Source organism: Phyllostomus hastatus, unplaced genomic scaffold (assembly GCF_019186645.2).
Source record: "Phyllostomus hastatus isolate PE091 unplaced genomic scaffold, TTU_PhHast_1.1 phas_contig_150, whole genome shotgun sequence".
NCBI lineage: Eukaryota > Metazoa > Chordata > Mammalia > Chiroptera > Phyllostomidae > Phyllostomus > Phyllostomus hastatus.
Window position 1 is genome coordinate 20,680,541 of NW_025333611.1, and position 18,617 is coordinate 20,699,157.

The following is an 18,617-nucleotide window of genomic DNA, read 5'->3' on the forward strand; positions in this document are numbered from 1 at the left end:
CTTCTGCCATACTTAAAATAAAAGATGTGTCCGTGTGAGGGGGTAGGGGTGGGCGCAGCCAGGTGCCCTGCTGGAGGCTGAGTTTGTCGGACCCACGTTTACAGATGGGCCGGGACCCACGGCCACCGTGGAGTGCCGGAAGCGAGTATCTCTGGGACAGGCAGGGGTCGCTGCGGGGAACGGCGGTTGGGGAGGGCACAACGGTGGGCACAGTCCAGATCTCTGCGACTCCCTGGCATTCGAACACCGATGAGGAGTGGGGCAGCTTGTGTTAAGGGGCCCTGGGTGGGTGGCCTGGAGTGCTTCGCTGACCGAGAGAATGTTAGCTTCCACCTCTGTGCCTGGGTTGGGGGTTGTGGACTCAACCCACAGCTTGGGATATGACTCACCAAAACAAGCTTCTGCTCAGACGTTCATGCCTGCCGTGGTCAGTGCATTGATACAGCACCCGGGCACCAGGTGGGACTGGACACTACCCCCACCCCCAACCCAGACCCTCGAGTGCATAAGAGGAAGGCGGTCAGGGCCTTGGAGAGGGCTGCCGCGCTGCAGGCCTGACCTCCTGCTGTCACCGGCACGTGGGCCTTGAACAGGTAAACTCTTGGGGCCGGTGGGGCCTCACTAATGGCACTCTGACCCATGCAAAGGAACACCCCAGGGACACGTGTGTGTGCATGTGATTGCACATGTGTGTGGCAATGCAGTTACATATTTGAAAGAGTGTGGGAATTTGGGTAATTCTGGCTTACGCCATTATTGTTTTCTATATTTGATTTTTTCCTAACTCATATTGAGCATTTGTTATTTTCACTATCAGAAAAAAAAGGCGATTATCACATTGAAAAAGGCATGTAACAGTCCTAGACAACTTACTTCGTGTTAGAATTTATGTATGCCAAGTGTGTAAAACTGAAAATTTAACGCAGTGCTAAATGTTTGACAAGGTTCCGCGCAGGAAAGCGCTCCTGTTATTTTAAGTAGACAGGGATTTATGACAGGGAGTTAGGTGCTGACACAATTGTGGGGAGGCTGGAGAAGCTCCCAGCAGGGCCCTGGATGTGACCGGGTCGACCACCCCACTGAGCTGCCAGGCTGGGGCAGCTACCCCTCCGCTGCCGTCAGAAGGGCTGGGATCGGGAAGGGCCACTCCGCTGTTGACGGAGAGAACACGTGTTGTGCCGAGTGCAAGGAGTCAGAAAGCCACTCTCACATCTGCCATGACTGCCCTCCGATACCCACCAGGCCAGCTATGGCTATTTCAGTTTCTTGGGGCTGCCATGCCAAGGTACCACAGACTCCATGACTTAAACACCAGTAGTGTATTGTTTGCCAGTTCTGGAAGCTAGGAGTCCAAGGGCAAGGTGTGGCAGGGCTGGTTCCTTCTGAGGGCTGTGAGGGGGAATCTGTTCCAGGCCTCTCTAGAAGCTCCCGGTGGTTTGCTGGCAGTCTTTGGTGTTCCTTGGCTTGTAGACGCATCAGCTGGCTGTCTGACCTTATGTTCACATGGTGTTCTCCCTGTGTGTGTGTCTGTCTCCAAATTTCTCCCTTTTATAAGGACATCAGTCACATTGGATGAAGGGCCACCCTACTTCAATATGACCTCATGTTAACTAATCATGTCTGCAACAGCCATATTTCCAAATAAGGTCAAATTCTAACGTGCTGGAGGTTAGAACTTTAACATATGAATTTGGGGGAAAGACAGTTCAGCCCATACATGAGTAATGGAACACTGCTCCGGAAAAACCCGCATGGTGGTGCTTGATGTCAGCTACTATGAAGAAGCAGGGATACGACCTTATCGAGAACCCTAGGAGGCCTGGGAAATGTTTCCAGCTTATTAGACTCTGCAGTAATGAAGGCATTCTAAGAGTAGGTCGGAAGGACACTCTGCCAAGCCACCAAACCACCCTCCTGAGTCCAAAACCGTCTGCCCATCACCCCGCTCCAGGTCATTTTGCAGCTGGCAACAATTCACAACTCTGAGCAGATGAACCTGGGGGATTGGAAACAGCCCTGTCTCAGAAACCAGGAGCTGGGAGTCAGTGGCCTGGCCTTCTCTCAGCAGACAGGGCGACAACCGCAGCTCACCAAACGCACTGGCAGGAAGCCCCGCCGCCCGGCACTCACTGTCGCGGCCTCGCTCTAGACCTGAGCGTGAGCGCGCTGCACGCTGGGAGCTAACAGCATGCATTTCCTCCACCGGCTCACCCACCCAAATTCGTTTTCTTTGTTTTTTCCTTGATACACTGAGATTTTTTTAAAAAGATGATTGTCTTCTCTGAACCCATGACCAATTGCCTGCCACTGCTTACTGGGGGATGATGGGTAGTGGGGTCCCTAGTCTGGGCCCCAGCTTTTTCATCTGTACTACAGTGGGGTTGGACAACTTGGTACTGAGGACAGGACGGAGAAAACAGTCACACACGCTGGATGCGGCTGCTCCTGCCTCGGAGAGGTGAGACCTGACTCGCTTCTAGGTGACTCTGCTGACTCATGGAGTTAAGGCCTCCTGGGCCCAGCCCAGAGAAGAGGGGATGAGGGGGAATGAAATGATCCTCATCATACAGCAACAGGTTTTTTTTAAAATTTAAAAATAGTATTTATTATTAGACTAGATAACACCTGCCCATTGTTCCCATCAAAAAGGTATAAATGGCCCTGGGTGGCATAGCTCAGTGGATTAAGCACAGGCTGCAAACCAAGCATCGCAGGTTCGATTCCCAGTCAGGGCACATGCCTAGGTTGTAGGCCATGGCCCCCAGCAACCTCACATTGATGTTTCTCTCTCTCTCTCTCTCTCTCTCTCCCCCCTCCCTCTCTAAAAATGAATAAATAAAATATTTATTTAAAAAAAGGTATAAATGGTGTCCTGTGAACAATAAGTTTCCTCCTGAGCCCACCCCCTGGCCACCCACCTCCCCTCCCTGAGGAAATCTCGTTACCAATTCTTGTGACTATTTCCTGAGGAAGCCTAGGCGCATGCTAGCTAGTTCGCCCTCACACAGGCACGAATACAGTCCCCAAAATTTTTTTACACATAGAAGCCTATTCACACCATTCTGAACTTCATTTCCTTGATAACGCATCGCAGATAACGCAGCCTGTCTTCTTAGAGAGGGCCGTGTCCCGCTGGGTGGATGCCGCCCGTCCCGCGTGACTGTGTGGATGGGCCTGTGGAGCGTTTCTAGTCCCTTCCTGTCATGAACGATGCTGCAAAGCCCATCCCAGTGCCTGTGATCTTTCTATGCAGGGACGCCTTTTTCGGATGAAGGCCCGGAAGAGCAGTTGTTGGACCACAGGCCGCGTGCATTTGTGATCCTGAGATGCACTGTGCCCTGTCTCCCCACAGAGGTTGTAACCAATGTGGCCTCCCCCAGCAGTGGAGGAGCGGCCTCTTAGCCTCCTCAGGCAGCCTGGGGGAGAAGGAACTGGGGGTGCGAGAGCCTGGGAGGAGCACAGGGTAGGGCAGAGGGAATACATCAATAAAAAATAGAAAGCAGAAAAGGTAGAAGTAAAAATAGAAGTCCCTAATATTTTTCCTGAGTCTGGAGCGATACCCGGTTTTGGAAACCGCAGGCCTGGCTTCAGGGAAGCGTAGAGCCAGCCTGCCCAAGGGACTTAGAGGGCTGAGTGTGCATGTGTGTGTTCAAGGGCTCATGTTCTGACTCAGCAATGGACGGGCTGGGGCTCTGGGGACACGTGGGACACGGGGAGGTTTTCTTGGGAGGCAGGGGCCTGGGCTGAGCTTCCACTGGAGCCCTCTGTGCAGAGGGGGGCGTGGCTGCACGGTAGATGGGCTGGACCTTCAGGGTCTTGGCTTGGGGGCAGTTTGGCAAGAACCCTGCACCCCAACTTGGGCTGCATGAGTGGGGGAGCCTTTCAGCTTCATCATGATCCCCTTCCCCACCCCAGAGTCCCCTTAGATAAGTCCCTTGCCTCCTTAGATAATGAGCTTAACTATAGGGACTTTATAGTGCTATATTATATTATAATTACACGTAACATTAGGTACTCCTACTTTTACTACTATCTTTTCTAATTTCTATTTTTTTGTGTGTGTTAAGGGAATATAACATATCAGTGTAATAGTACTTTACAGACTTTATGAGGAATTATTTTAAAAAATAAGTTACTTAAATGTATTTAAGTAATCATGGAGATGGAGCCAGCCCCAGCCCATTTTCCCCCAGGGGGAGGGGTCATGCTAGTGATGACCGTTGGTGCAGGGGCCTCGGTGCGACAGGGAGCCCAAGGGTAATGTGATCGCTGCTTCACCTGCTTACCACGGAACAGGTTCGTCCTCACTGCCTGTGTGTGAGAGGGTTGGGGCAACAGAGGGCAGTTATCGGAGACCATCTCCAGCTACGAGCAACCTGTTCGATGGGATTAGGGGAAGTTACTTTAAAGTCCCCTCGAGGCCTTGGCTTCAGTGTTGCTTGTCCATCACTCCCTGCTGCCGCCAAGGCCCCTCCCGGCCGCCCTGTCCCCACCCGACCACGGCTTCCCATCCGACACTGCTCAGCCAGCCCTCAGGACGGCAGGCTGACTCCAAGCCTTTATAAACCGCCCAGGATGGTTAAACAAACCCTATAATTAGAAGCCAGGTTTTCTAAATGAAATGAAAAATGTAACACTACCCTCTGTTTGTTCACTGGGTGCTCCGTGCATGTCCCATGACCCGGAGGATCTGTGACTTTGGGTGTCCAAGAAGCCTTAATAAGGTAATGTTTATAAAGTCCTTAACTCTGCATCTCTGCTGGAACACGACTCTGTGAAAGCAAGACAAGCCATAATTCCAAGGAGATGCCTCCTACCTCCGTCCCCACCCCACCCTGTCCCAATGGTGAAGAATGTTGTCCCCTTATGGGGTGTGCAGAAAGCCCAAGACGGGGATGAAAAGAAGTGAGCTCTGACTCCAAATCTGACTCTGAACTGCTGTGTGACATTGTATCAGTCTCTTTCCCTCTCTGGACTGGATTTTGAAAAAGAAATCTTTATAACTTCTGTAAAGTACTGCGCCAGTCTCTCCATCTAGAAAAGAGAAGAGATGATGAGACCTGCTTATTCTAAAAGTCCCTTCAAACTCTGACAATCTGCAGTTTGATTCTGTGTCTCTCTGCCATTGAGTTTGTCTCAAGCAACAATTCTTCTCTGAATGTGACCTCCCTTCTCTAGACTCCACAGAAGGACTTGGGGTTGGCAAGGCACGTAGATATACCTTTGCTTCCCTTGGCTCTGAACCCCTAAAGGCCTCTCTCATGAGATAAAATACGCAAAAAAAACAATGTGAAAATGACTGGTGGGAAAAAAAAAACCTTTAAATCTTCAGAGGAATTCAAACTGGTCAACATGTGGAACAGGGCCAAGAGGCCGTGAAGTCCACGTTCCCACGTTACATTCATATTGCCATAGCTGACATTTACTGAGTTCTTTCTACGAACCCGACTCTGCTGAGGGCTCACACCCACCCTCTCAGTTAACCTTGGAGCAAATCTTCGAGGTAGGTGCTTTCTCATCATCCTTATTGCACAGATAAGAAACTGACAGTTAAAAACATGAAAGAACTTGCTCAAAGGAAATAAGTGGCTGGAACAGAGGTTCCTGAACCTATTCTTGACCTCTATAAATCTGTTGCCTATAAACCTCTGATCCTTTGTGGAAGCAAACATTGGGATAAAGCTTTCATCACTCTGTGTCCCTGAGTGATTCTGATGAACAGAGCGTATACTTGTAAGAAAGACACCTTCCCTGGGCTAAGTCACTGAGAACAGGGGGCTGTTTGTTACTGCAGCAAAACCTGGCCCCTCTCGAGTGATACTCCTTGTCATAAGACAGAGGAAGCAGCTTGTTCTGGGTATTCTCAAAGAGCAGATGGAAGAAGCAAGGAGGTGGATGTTTAAAACAAGCAGAGACTAATGAGAGGCTTGGGAGCATTGAATAGGAGTACCATTGAGAATCCAGAAAAATGACCAGTAAGGTCTCGGTGAGCCTGAGATTCTAAGAAATTGTCCAAAAAAAGGAGAAGATTTGGAAGTGAATCTGAAATGATGAAGTCAGTGCTAGCTTGGTGGTTGGGATGACGGGACAGAATGCAAGGGAATCCCAACATGGGAGACAAAATGACAGACATAGCTGTGTGATCACCAGATGGAAGAGCCAAACCTCCCCAGCGTTTCCAAGAACACACCACTGGAGAGAGGAAGATGGGGTCATCCTAACCCTTGAATTTGCTCTGGAACGGACTGAGAAAACACATCACTCTGGCACCAAGCCCTCTCTCTCACCAGACACACTCCCCTCTGATGTAGGTTTGTCCATAGAGCACAGCTAGGCCAAGTGAGCAGTCATTTGGATGGCCCTGGGCACTCCGTGCACACTGCTTCATGACAGGCAGGGGCCCCTGTACCTGCTGCCTAGCTCCAAAGCTCGCTCCTAAGCTGGGGCAAAGGTCATGGTGGGTGGTGGTCAGAAGCGGCCTTGGGCTCCGAAGCTCTGCCCCTTTCCCATGCTGTCTGACCACGGGCAGGTTATCTCCCATCCCTGGGCCTCAATTTCCTCTTCTGTAAAAATCTTTATATTCGCATGGGGTTGATACAAGGAGCAAATAAACTCACAGACATAAAAGTGCTTTGTAAACTGTAGAGTTCTATGCACCTACTGAGGGTGTCACTCCTACCACCAGGGCCATGATTGGCCGCATCTGCCTGGGTCCTTGGCCGGACCATCTCCATCTCCTAGGGCCAGAAACCTTGAAAACGTCTTCTTCTAACATTAGAACAGTTACAGATGCCTCTTTCCTGGGAGCCAGACCTTGGAAACGGCCAGATTCCAGAGGAGCCATTTCTTCCTCTTTCCTCACAGATACAATATTTATGAGAACCGATTTTCCAGTGGAAATTTGGCAAAATTTCACCTTCTGGAAATATTGTGCCTTCCTCCACGTGCCCCAAGGGCTGAGGTCATGGGCTTCGCAGAAGATCTGCGGTTTCTGAGGATGCAGTAGGTGTAGAGGACTGAGAGGGGAGGTGCCCAGCACCTACTGTCTCTCTGCCGTAGGCGGCTCCTAAAATACCAGCACTGTGATGTCTGCCATCCTCTCTAAGGGCATCGGCTCAGGAACTCTTTTAGCTGCTCACTGCTGTGTGCCCGCAGTAGATGCTCAGTGTGTATTTGTCCAGTGAAGTGAATGAACCTTCCTCAAGAACTCTCAGGGGTCCTCACTGCCCATATCTTGAAACTTACAGAGTTTCCTAGGCAACCTACTTAAACCACCACCTGGGCAGCTTTTCAAGGTCACATCTCAACGGCTTCAGGCCACAGAGAGCAGCTTCTGCGTGGAGACAGGGCTGGGAGGCGCTGGAGTCCTAAGAGCCTGCACATTTTTGAGGCTATTTTCTGTGTGGGAGGCGGGCTGGGGACGGAGACCTTGGCGATGGCCATCGAGGCTCCTTGCTGAAGTGGGACACGATGTGTCTCAGAGCCATTGACTGTCCTCTAGGTGGTGGGTAGTGAGTAGCTCCCAGGGGTTCTTTGCCTCTTCAGCAAGACCTGCCGAGGTCACAGGTCCCCACAGCAGGCTCTGAGAGGGACACGTGTCAATCCGTCATGCTGGCTGCCTGCGAGAAGCTTCGGCCTGACTCTTTAAAACAAACAAACAAAATGAACACAACACACACAAGACCCCATCCCCAAATTCGCACTCACATGGACATATACCAAAACAAGGGCAATAAAACTGGCACTATCTGAGGCAGTAACAGAAGCCAACATGTGAGGCGGACTTTGGTGAGCACCACCCAGTTTTAGCTTTGTTCCGGGGAGCAGGCCTTTGACCCCACGCTGCCAAGGAAGTCCCCTCTCCCCACGCTGGGACGCCTCGGCTATGACAGCCGGACGACACCAACCTCCCTCTTCTCCCCTCCTCCGCAGCCCAGGCTTCCTCCTCCACCAGGGTCTACCTTCTGGGGGTCTGAAGAGAACATTTCTCATGCCGTACCCACTTCCCGCTTGTGAGGATGGCGCTTCCCACCTGAAACAGACACAGATCCACCCTGCAGGAGGAGGGGCCGACGGTTCTGGGGGGAAAGCCAGAGCTCTGGATCTTGTAAGTCCAGACGTCCTGTAAACTCCGACCCGAGTATAAACATCCCCTGGGAGTGAGGGGAGGATACGCCGGGGGGCAAGGGGCCCCCGGCGCCTCCGTCTGCCCTGGGGACAGGCTGTTTATTCCACGTCCCTCCCAGGCCTTCTTGGGCTCCTTCCTGCCCCAGGCCTGGGCAAGTCAAGGCAGGCAGGACAGCCCCCTAATGGGGGTGGGTAGGGGTTGGAGGCCTTGGATGTAACACTTAAACCTCTCCGGGCTGGAAGGGAAGTATTTATTAAAGCTCGGCAAGCCAACCCTTTTCCCTTCGCCACTCTCCCTCACAGCACTCCCACTGGTCTTCTGGCTCCTGCCGAAACACCTTGGCCGATGGGGAGTTCACCCTTTCCCGGGGAATCCATTCTGCTAGGGATTCTGCTTGGGATTGGGCAGTTAGAAAGTTCTAGAAAAGAGCTGACCAGAATTGTTTTGTCTGGCCCTATTGGGCGGAGCTAAAAACAACACGCACAATGAAACAATAGCCAGGCCATCCATTGGGCACCACTCCGTGACAGGCACTTATCTGGTTAAATCCCCCTTCCTTCTGAGGACATGTGGGCTCAGAGAGGTTAGGCCATTCACCCAAGGCCACCCAGCCGTTGTATTCAAAGTCTGTGTTTAAATCTTCGCCTATCCTGGGTCTTCCCAATCAAAAACAAAAATAGCACATAAACCCACAAAACTCCATACAATAAACAGGGACACACAAAAGCAATCAAAAGACAATAAAAACAGCCCCAAGTTGCCAACTATGAAGCACTAGTTGTGTGCCAGGCAAATCACAATTTTTATGACACATCCATTTTAACAACCCTGTGGGGAAACTGTGGTTCACTGAGGTTAGAAAGAGAGGACATGGTCACATAAGAAGGTGCGGAAGGGGCAAGTGTCCGGCCACCTTTTCTGAAGTCTGCAATCTCCTACCACACCGCGGGGTCTCCCAGTGCATCATGGGGCAGGAGTAGGGGGATGTGAACTTCAGCATAATGAGAGAAAACGTTTATAATTATAATGATCACTTTCAACAACTACAGCTTTAAAACATGGAATGTGCATCCTCAGAGAGAAATGACCTCCCTAGGCTGGAGGTGCCCAGCAGAGGCACTTCAGAAGCAGTCCCCACTCCGGTCAGGGCTACACAAGACAGCCCCCGGCTCTGAGGATCTGTGGGTGGCAAGTGCTAACAAGAGATGAGGTGCAATGCAACGTCAGTATGCAACCCAGAAACAAACCCAGTCTTTCCAAGGCTGGATGCTGGGCTGAAGGGAGGCCTTGGCCACCCAGTCCCAGAGCACAAGCCCACCTCTTGGCCCCCTACCCCGATGCACACTTCCTTGTCTGTCCCCTGTGCGGGAGGAGGCATGGGCACCTGGCCTGGGCAGAGGGTCCTGTGGATGTGTACATCTCAGGGGCCACCCATTCCCCGCGGCCTTTCCCTTTTTTGAGAAGTGGGAGCTTGTTGGGTCTGTTCCCACCAACAGCGTTCCCGTCCAGGGAGCTTAAAATAGTGCTTCTTGGCTTGGGCTCCGGAGTGAGCAGTGAGGCAGGCATTTGTGCAAATATGGGCCTGGGAGAAGGACTCTTACCCGGGAGGGTAGAGGGTGGGGTGGGCAGCATGGCAGGAGAGCCAAGACCTCCTGCGGATGATGCGCCCTCCTGGCCACAGCCCCCGTCCCTCTGGCAGCAGAGGCGCCAGCTGGTCTCCTCCGGCCTCCCCAGCCCCTTACTGGGGAGGCCACTCCGACTGGTCTTCAGACCGAATCCCGTGGGTCCTCCTGGCCCAGCCGGTGTTCCAGGGCAGATCCACTGGGCACGAGGGCCTCTGCATTCTCCTGCTGGTACTGTCCTTGTCCCCACCTAACAATCCCCTTCCTACCTAGGAACACTCCAGAAATATCCTGTTTTAACGCTGACAGGGACCACTGGAGCTGCTGTTCACAGAGTGCTCACTTTTGTCAGGCACTCTGTTAAGTGCTTTACACACAGTATTTCATTCCAACCTCACAACAATCTGTTGAAAGCCAAATTATTTTTATCTCCACTGTGCAGAAGCAACTAAGGCTCAGAGGAGTCAAGGAACTTTCCCGAGGTCACACAGTTGTGACCTGGTAGAGGCAGGATTAAAGCTCAAGTCTGTCGCCCTCTGGAGTCTGGACCAGCCCGTGGGCTGCACCCACTCTTCCAGGGTCCGGCTGCTCTGGCCTCCCACATTCCCCCCCAGGAGTATCACTCTGCAGGACAGACCATCGGTTTGATTCAACGCATGAAATACTGAGGGTCTACTCTGTGCCAGGGACAGTGCTGGGTGCCATGCCCACACCCTGGAGTTCTCAGACCCCCTGGAGGACTCATGTTCCGGAGTGGGCTCAGGGCCCTCCCTGACATGCAGTGTCCAGATTGTCTGAGGATATCAGGGTGAGGCTGAAGCACCCCCCGATGACCCCGTGACTGGCTGGACATCCCCCCTCCTGTCCTGGTTGCATTGCCCCCTCCCGTCCCACTGCAGGGAGGGAGCAGCATGTGCACGGACCAGACAGCTTGCTTTGAAGCCTCTATGACATCGGCTCCCTGAGCCTCAGTTTCCCCATTCTACATTTGGGATAATTAGGACCTAATTAAGACCTAATTTTACCCCGAGTATAGAAAAATTAGAACATAAAATGTGGCCGGAAGGATTTAATGAGACAATGTACATGAAGACTTAGCACAAAGTCTGCCAGTCAGTGAGTAGATACTATTATTACTAATTGTTACTTTCTGGAAATTACGGTGTCCAGGGGTCACGTGCCTAGGGCCCAGCACATAGGTGGCACTCCAAGTGAAGGGAACCACCCACCAGCAGACAGTACTGCTTACCCTGCTGCCCCCACTCCTGACCAACTGTGCCATTCCTGCCCTGAGGAGGAAGGTGTCCTGGGCACTGGTGCTCATTGACAGCAGGGTCACTGGGGCAGCCAGGGGCGGGCACAGGACCTGAACCCACTCTCCGGGGCCAGGCCCCTCGTTTGCAGCCCCAGGGCCCATTCCAGAGAATGGGTGGCTGGTGCAGAGGGGCCATGAGGGTTTGCAGGGCTCCTCAGGGATGGCTGGTGGCGCCACCTGGCGGTGAGTGCAGCTCCTGCAGCCGTGGCTCCGGGTGCTGGGAGCGCCACGGCCTTCTGCCCATCTGACTTTCCCCCCATTCACATGCACTGACCACCTTCCATGTGTAAAGGCTTAAGGGCCCCAACTCTGCTGTGGGGCAGAAGCCGCTGAAGTCCAAGTCACTATGCCTCCCTCTCCAGCCTGGCTCTGACCTGCAGGGGTGGGTCCCTCTGGGGTCTGCCAGAATTCATTCAGGATATCCTCAAGGCAGGTGGCCCTCCAGTGGCTTCTAGAAACCAAGGCTGGGGGAAGGGGCTTTGTTCCTGGCCTTGAGCTGGCCAGGAATGGGAAACCCCATGGTGGTCACTCCCTGTGGTGGCGACTGCCTGAGTACCCCACAGACCTCCCTCTCCACTGGGAGGGGTCTGGGGTCCCCAGAGGGACTGGCCCAGCTTCTGGGCCCCCTCCAGACCAGCACAGAGTCCCGGCTGGGCCCAGAGCTGTGTGTATAAAGTTCCAGGAGGAGCAGTAAGGGTTAGGAGGCTGTGCTGTGCTCTATCCAGCCTTGCCCAGCCCTGGCACCAACACGCTGTGCTGTAGGCATCTGGGGAGGGCTTGCCCTGCCCTGGGCCTTGGTCGCCTTGTGGTAGAATGGGGGTGGGGTGGGAGAGTGAGCAGGAGGATGGCGACAGTCCCTGCGCCGTGCAGCCTTGCTGTTGTTGTGAAGTGCAGCTCGCAGGCCGGCTACGTCAGAACTCCGGGCCAGGACTGTGGCATCTACATCCGCACGCGCCGAGGCTGGGAGCTGAGGAAGCTGATTATCACTCCTTCCTGGGAGACAGCAACGATGAGGACAGTGTGGTGGCTCCAGGGATCCTGAGAAACAGAGTCACCCCCTGCCCCACGGTCTCCTTCTTGAATTTTCCCGCCTTTCTGCGGAGGTCCGGAGGGGTCACCCCGCTGCGGGCCTGTCGGACCCCACCGCCCGCCGCAGCAGAGGGGATGGATGCGCAGAGCACAGCCAGGCGGCCCCCATCCTTCGCTCCGCCCCTCTGGCTGTTGCACTGGTTCAAAGGGCAGTGGTGGTGGGGCTGGACCAGCCGGGGGTGGGAGTGGGGGCCCTTGCTGTCTGAGGAGGTATTTTCAGAGTCCCCCTCCCTCCAGAGTTTCCAGCGATAGAATGGAGCCCTGTCTAGTATTTGACCAAATATGGTGGTATCTCTGGATGAGCGCGAGCCCCAGCCAGCTTCCCGGCTATGCTGTGGAAACCTGCCCTGCACAGATTAATCTTGTGACGCTCAGGAGGGCCTCGCGCCCCGCGTTCTTCCCTCCGGCCGATTCCTGTAAATGTCTAAGAGTGGCCCCTCAGCAGGACGCTGCAGCCCGGGATGTCTGTTCACCGTTTCCCTCCCCTGCCCTCTTCACACTCCCTTCCGTCCCCTCCTCCGCCTCCTGGGGTGGACTCACTCGCTCACCATTGGTTGGGCCGTTCACTTGAGCGAGAGACGTTGCTCGACCAGTGTCCTGCTGGGCTGGTCAGTTCAGCATGTGATTCCAGGACACATAGACCCCGGGGTCACCTGAGCTCACAAAACTGTCCCCAGAGCCCGTGAAACCCTGCGCTCCCTTAGCCAGGAGGGTGGCCCGACAGGGCAGAAGTTCCCTTGGCTGAGCAGTGGGCACTGTGCTAGCGCTAAGGCTAATTAGAACAGCTGATGTTTCTAAAAAACAATTGTAAAATTATATTATAATAATTTTCACAATGAACTCTTAAGTGTTTATTGAGCAGTTACTACATGCCAGGCACCGTGCCAGTTGTTTAACATGGGTTATCTCTTTCAGTCGTTATAACAGCCCCAGATGTTGAATGCCTCGAGGATTCCCATTCTAGAGACACGGGAACTAAGCCTCGAATGATTTCAGGGAGACATGGGCTAGGCCACTGTTGATTCCTGGGCACAACACCCATTTTACAGAGAGGGAAACTGAGGTTGAGAGAGAATAAAAGTCACAGACAGTCACATGGAGCCAGGTCCCTGGAGCGGAGACCTTCTCTGTACAAGGGGGAACGTGACAGCAGGAAGGCCAGAGCGACCGGCCACGACGTCCTCATGGGTCTGAGACTTGGCCCGTGTGAGAACACAGATTCAGAAACACATTCCCAGCAGGCCAGAACTGCACAGAAAATATCCCAAGAAAAACAATGTGGGCTGGTGGATAGAGCCCTGCACAGCGCCAGGGAGGAACTCCACCTCTGGCATCTGTAACTCACTGTGTAATCCAGGACCAGTCCCTTTCTGCTCCGGCCGGCCTCAGTTTCCCCACTTGTGAACTAAGGAGGTGGCACTCTGGTCATCAAGGGCTGTTGAGCTCACCTGAGACCGGCTGAGGCTGGAGCGCCCGAGTCTGCTGCCCTGGGAGGGGGGGCCTGTGTCCTGCTCTTGGCCAGCACGCTCTGAGAACATTTGCTCTCCTGACCAACGGACAGCCCGTCCCTCCTCTGCCCTCACCCCCTTGCCATCCCCAAAGCAAACGAAGCTGATTGTCTTAGCCGGCCCTGTGGGTGCTGGCCGGCCGGCCGGCCACAGGCCACAGGCGGAGGTGCCACCCGCCAGAGCCCCGCCAGACACACAGGGCATTGTCCCTCAGTCAACAGCCCCTGGGCACCTCTGCGGGCTCCTGGCCTGCCCCCACGCCCCTCACCGCCTGCCACTGCGCCAGGCCCAACCAGCTGGGGGCCCAAGGCTCCCAGTGAGGACGAGCCCACCCACCCCCAGCAGCCCCCTGATGAGCTATAATTGCTTCGCTCCATCCTGTCGCTGCCATTCTCTTGGTGGAGGCATCTGGGGTTCCAGGCGGGCGGCAGCTGCAGGCTGACCGCCTGGCTCGTCGGGATGGACTGGCTGTACAACCTGGTACGTGGCGCTTCCCCACCCCCTACCCCCACCCCTCTTTAGGGCCCGAGCGTTTCAGTACTTCTTTCCTATTGATTAATGTCTGCCTCTGTTTGGCTTGGAACCTGCAGAGTCCTCCTCTTGTCCTCTCCCCCAGGACGAGAGAGAAACAGACTGGTCTCACAGACTGCAGCCATGGCCAGTAGCTCAGGCCTCTGAACGGGGCTCGGCCCATCCACACTGAAGCCCTTTCAGGCCAAAGGCATCTGGGGAGATGCTGGCAAACTCAGTTATCGGGGTTTTTCCAAAGAGTCCTTGGGTCCTGAGAGCCAGGCTGTGTGACCTTGGGCAAGTCCTTCGGTGCCTCTGGTTCCCATCTGCAACCCCAGGGAGGGGGGGACGTCAATTCCATTCTGGGTTTCTCTGGAGGAAGAACCGGAGTTTAAGAATGCCAGGTGAGAAACTCAGATGAGATGAGAGAGTCTGTTGTTAGGGAGACAGTTTTCTGCACAAGAATCTAGGACCAGAAAGGAAGACTTCAGAGCCTGGAATCTCTGTCATGGATTGTGCTTCAGGAAATGGCCCTGCCAAGAAGGACTTCGCTGGAACTTGTTTCCAAGGGTCAGGACTTGCTGGGTAGCCTGGAAAGTCAGGCACGGGCCCAGCAACCATGGGGTAAGGGACACAGGGCAGGTAGGAGCCTGGCCAGATTCCAGGAAGAGATGAAATTCCCCCCGAAGGTCCGTCCCATCTGGCCGGCCCTGGCCCCACCAGAGTCCTGGCCCTTCTCTCCCTGGCTTCCCGAGAAGTCTGGGTCCTCTCTGGAGTGAGCCAGAGGCTTTTCCGACACTCCCGGCTCCCAGGGCAGAAGTGGACAGTGGCAGGTGGGGGGCGGATACGAGTGGGTGAGGAGGGGATGGGGGGTGGGGCAGGCAGAGGGTCAGGGGCTGCAGGAGGGAGGCACAGGTGTCAGGGAGTCCGACAGAGATCCTTGGCTCTACCTGCCCATCTCCCCAGCTTCATCTCACGCCCCTCCCCCTGCGCACTCTACTCCAGCCTCACTGTTGCCTTTCAGCAAAGCTCTCAGCCAACTCACATCTCTCACACTCTTTCCCATCTGCCACCGCCTCGTCCTCCAAACTTCGCCTGAAATGCCCGCACCTCAGAAAGGCTTTGCGGCGCCCCTACCCTGCCACCTGGCTATGTGGGTGGCCTTGTTCTTCTCTAAGCACGCACTGCACGGCCCCACCATCACTGTCATCTCTAGTGAGATTTAGGCGTTTGTTTTCATGCTCAGCATCTGTTCTTTCTCCCAGACTCTAAGCCACAGAAGGCAGGGATGGTGACAGCCATGCGTTCACTTGGACATGGGGGATAAGATAGGGTGTGGAAGCTGACCCCATGCCTGCTCTCATGGAGTCTGTGCTTAGCAGGGGACAGACGTAGACAAGACTCACATATACAGACCGTAAGATGGTAGTCTTACGAGCAAGAGGCATGCGGCCTTAAGGGTGCAAGAGGGCCCGCCAAGGCACCCCTTAGGAAGTGACCCTGGAGGGCTGAGAGGCACTCAGAAAGTGAGGAGGGGCAGGACTCCACAGGTCGTGGCCTGTGCCAGGTCCTGGTGGCAGGAAGGAGCATGGTGAGAGGCAGGAACTGGGAGAAGACCAGAGGCTGGAGCATGGTTGTGAGAGGAAGCGCAGACCCAGGAAGGTGCCTTGATTAGACTGGCATTTCAAACAGCTGCTCTTAGCCCTGGTATGGAAAACGGTTTGGGAGGAGACAGGGGCGGTTTGGGGAGACCAGGTAGGAGACTGCTGAGCTGTTCAGGGAAGTGAGGCTAGTGGTGCAGATAGAGAGAAGTGGATGGGTGGGGAGAAATATTCAAGGTGGGGGAAAAGACTTTATTTACAAATAACAGCATTTAGAAAAGATCCATCCTTGGCCCTTAAAAACCTTTTCATCAATTCAAATGCATGGGGAGAGTATTCCAAGGTGCACCAGGCAGGACTGAGCAATGAGTGTGGTGCATGAAAGTGTTGGTACACGTGTGCAACGAGTTTGTGGGACCAGGGCAGGGCACGACCCCGTAAGGCCTTTCCTCTTCCCTCTCCCCTCTCCCCTCTCTGGGTGCTGAGTCTTGGCCTACAGGGAGGGGGTCCTGGCTCTCTCACCTTTGACCTGTGACCTTCCTCCTCAGCTGTTTCTTCTCACCATTTCCATCTTTCTGGGGCTGGGCCAGCCCAGGAACCCCAAGAGCAAGAGGAAGGGGCAAGGGCGGCCTGGGCCCCTGGCCCCTGGGCCTCATCAGGTGCCACTGGACCTGGTATCACGGGCGAAGCCATATGCCCGCATGGAGGAATACGAGAGAAACCTTGGGGAGATGGTGGCCCAGCTGAGGAACAGCTCCGAGCCAGTGAGGAGGAAGTGTGAGGTCAACCTGCAGCTGTGGCTGTCCAACAAGAGAAGCCTGTCACCATGGGGCTACAGGTAGGCCAGCCTGGGTAGCCGTGGGCAAGCTGGGTTGCGTGTTGAGGGCTGTACTGGGAAGGGGGAAACATCATGTGCGTGGTCACTGTCATCGTTAAGAGTTAAGACCTTGGGGGCAGAGGCCTGAGTGCTTGGGATGGAATTCTGGCTCTGCTTCTTGCTTGCTGTGTGGATTTGGGCAAGTTGCTCAGCCTCTCTGCAAAAAGATATCCATGCACAGCGCTGCTGCTGTTGTTCTCCAAGCTCCCCCTGAAGTGCCTGCAAGGCCTTGCCTGAACATCGCTTTTTCCAGCTTGGAGTGTCTTGTATGAGCCTCTCAGTCACTGCACTTCCAGGTGGTCCTGAGTTGACCGTGTCCGTGTCGGACTCATGCTGGACTTGGACCTTCCCAGTGCCTGCACTGGAGTCACTATGGATTCTCCTGCTCCGTCTAGTTAAAACCTCCAGGGCCGAGGCCCAGAAAGTGGGCCTTTATACATCACCCCATGATTAGGATGCACAGCTGGGTTTGGGAATCATGACCTGCTGCCCCTAGATGACTGGGAAGGGTCTTACCTTGGGTTGCATGCAGCTCCACGTCCCAGCCCAGCTCCTGGCACACAGAGGGGGCCGCCTGTGTGTGTGTTGAATGCACAATGAAGACACAGGCTAACCCTGAAGGGTCCTTACTCACAAACCCAGGCGATACAACTGATGTCCTGAGACTCCAGAATAACATGTTCAACAGAACTTTCTGTGATGGTGTAAAGTCCAGCTGGCATTTCTAACAAGTTCCCAGGTGATCCTGACACTGCAGGTCCACAGGTCAAGTTCACTGCCCACATTTAGCAGCTGAGGAAACTGAGGCACAGTGAAGGCAAGGCCACAAATCAAGTCCCTATACTCCCATCTGTAGGAGGGAACTCCTCTGTGTTGCCCATTAGTGAACACCCAATGTCAAGGACAGACTCACTCACATGGTGGGTGTGTGAAAAATATTTGTTGAATGAATAGAAACTAAGTCAGAATAGACCCCAGGCCTCCTGACTCCTCTTGCAGTGGGAATTAAGTGTAAATGTCCTATCCTATGTTACTTCTTGTGGATTAAATTTCTTAAGACTATAAGTAAGGCGGAGGAGTGAGGGAGACAGAGGGTCCTTAGCTTCTTTGTGACCCCATAGCACCGTGTAGTATTAGGACAGGGATCTTCTTGAATGAAAGAAGACAACTGGGTGACTGATTGGTGACCTTGAACCTGGATAACCTTGGGGCACCTGACTTGTCCTCCAAGATTCTTTTTCTCACCTAACGTGGTTACTGCCCTCCCTATGGCATAGCACGGTCTTGCTGTGGGAAGGAAAACCCAGTTTAGGAAAAGCAGGGGCATGGTGTGTGGGCTCCAATTTCCTCCCTGAGTCCTGTTCTCTCTGGCCTTCCTGCAGCATCAACCACGACCCCAGCCGCGTCCCTGCGGACCTGCCAGAGGCTCGGTGCCTGTGTCTGGGCTGCGTGAACCCCTTCACTATGCAGGAGGACCGCAGCATGGTGAGCGTGCCCGTGTTCAGCCAGGTGCCTGTGCGCCGCCGCCTCTGCCCGCTGCCTCCGCGCACGGGGCCCTGCCGCCAGCGCGCAGTCATGGAGACCATTGCTGTGGGCTGCACCTGCATCTTCTGAACCGCTCGGGCCCAGAGCCTGCGGGCAGCTGGAGACCTCCCGGCCTGCACCCCTATACCACGCAAAGCCAGTGAAAAGTAAACGCTGTCTTTCTAAAGCAAGACCTTGGGTTTGCTCCTTGTGGCTCTGAAGCCAAAACCAGGGTCGGGGTAGGAGGTTGCAGGGAGGTGGATTTCAGATCAATATAAAGGAGGATTTTCTATCACTCAGAGTTCTCCAACACTGAAATAGGTTATTTTAAAAAATTACTGTATTTCTTCCTACTATTTAGGACAGTCACATACTTCCTTTAATTGGGGTTTATAAGCCTTACTCCAGCCACGCTGTTGGAGCTTGGATGGCACGGACCTATG

At 54.1% G+C, this 18,617-nt stretch overlaps 1 protein-coding gene across 1 annotated transcript; it reads left to right on the forward strand.

Annotated features, from left to right (window-relative positions):
• Positions 1 to 14,009: 14,009 nt before the first annotated feature.
• On the forward strand, positions 14,010 to 18,264 carry IL17B (interleukin 17B). The gene is made up of 3 exons (XM_045829108.1): positions 14,010 to 14,142; positions 16,322 to 16,611; positions 18,033 to 18,264. Exons 1-3 carry the CDS (start codon positions 14,122 to 14,124, stop codon positions 18,262 to 18,264), a joined length of 543 nt encoding a protein of 180 aa, XP_045685064.1. The 5' UTR covers positions 14,010 to 14,121.
• The last annotated feature ends 353 nt before the right edge of the window (positions 18,265 to 18,617 follow it).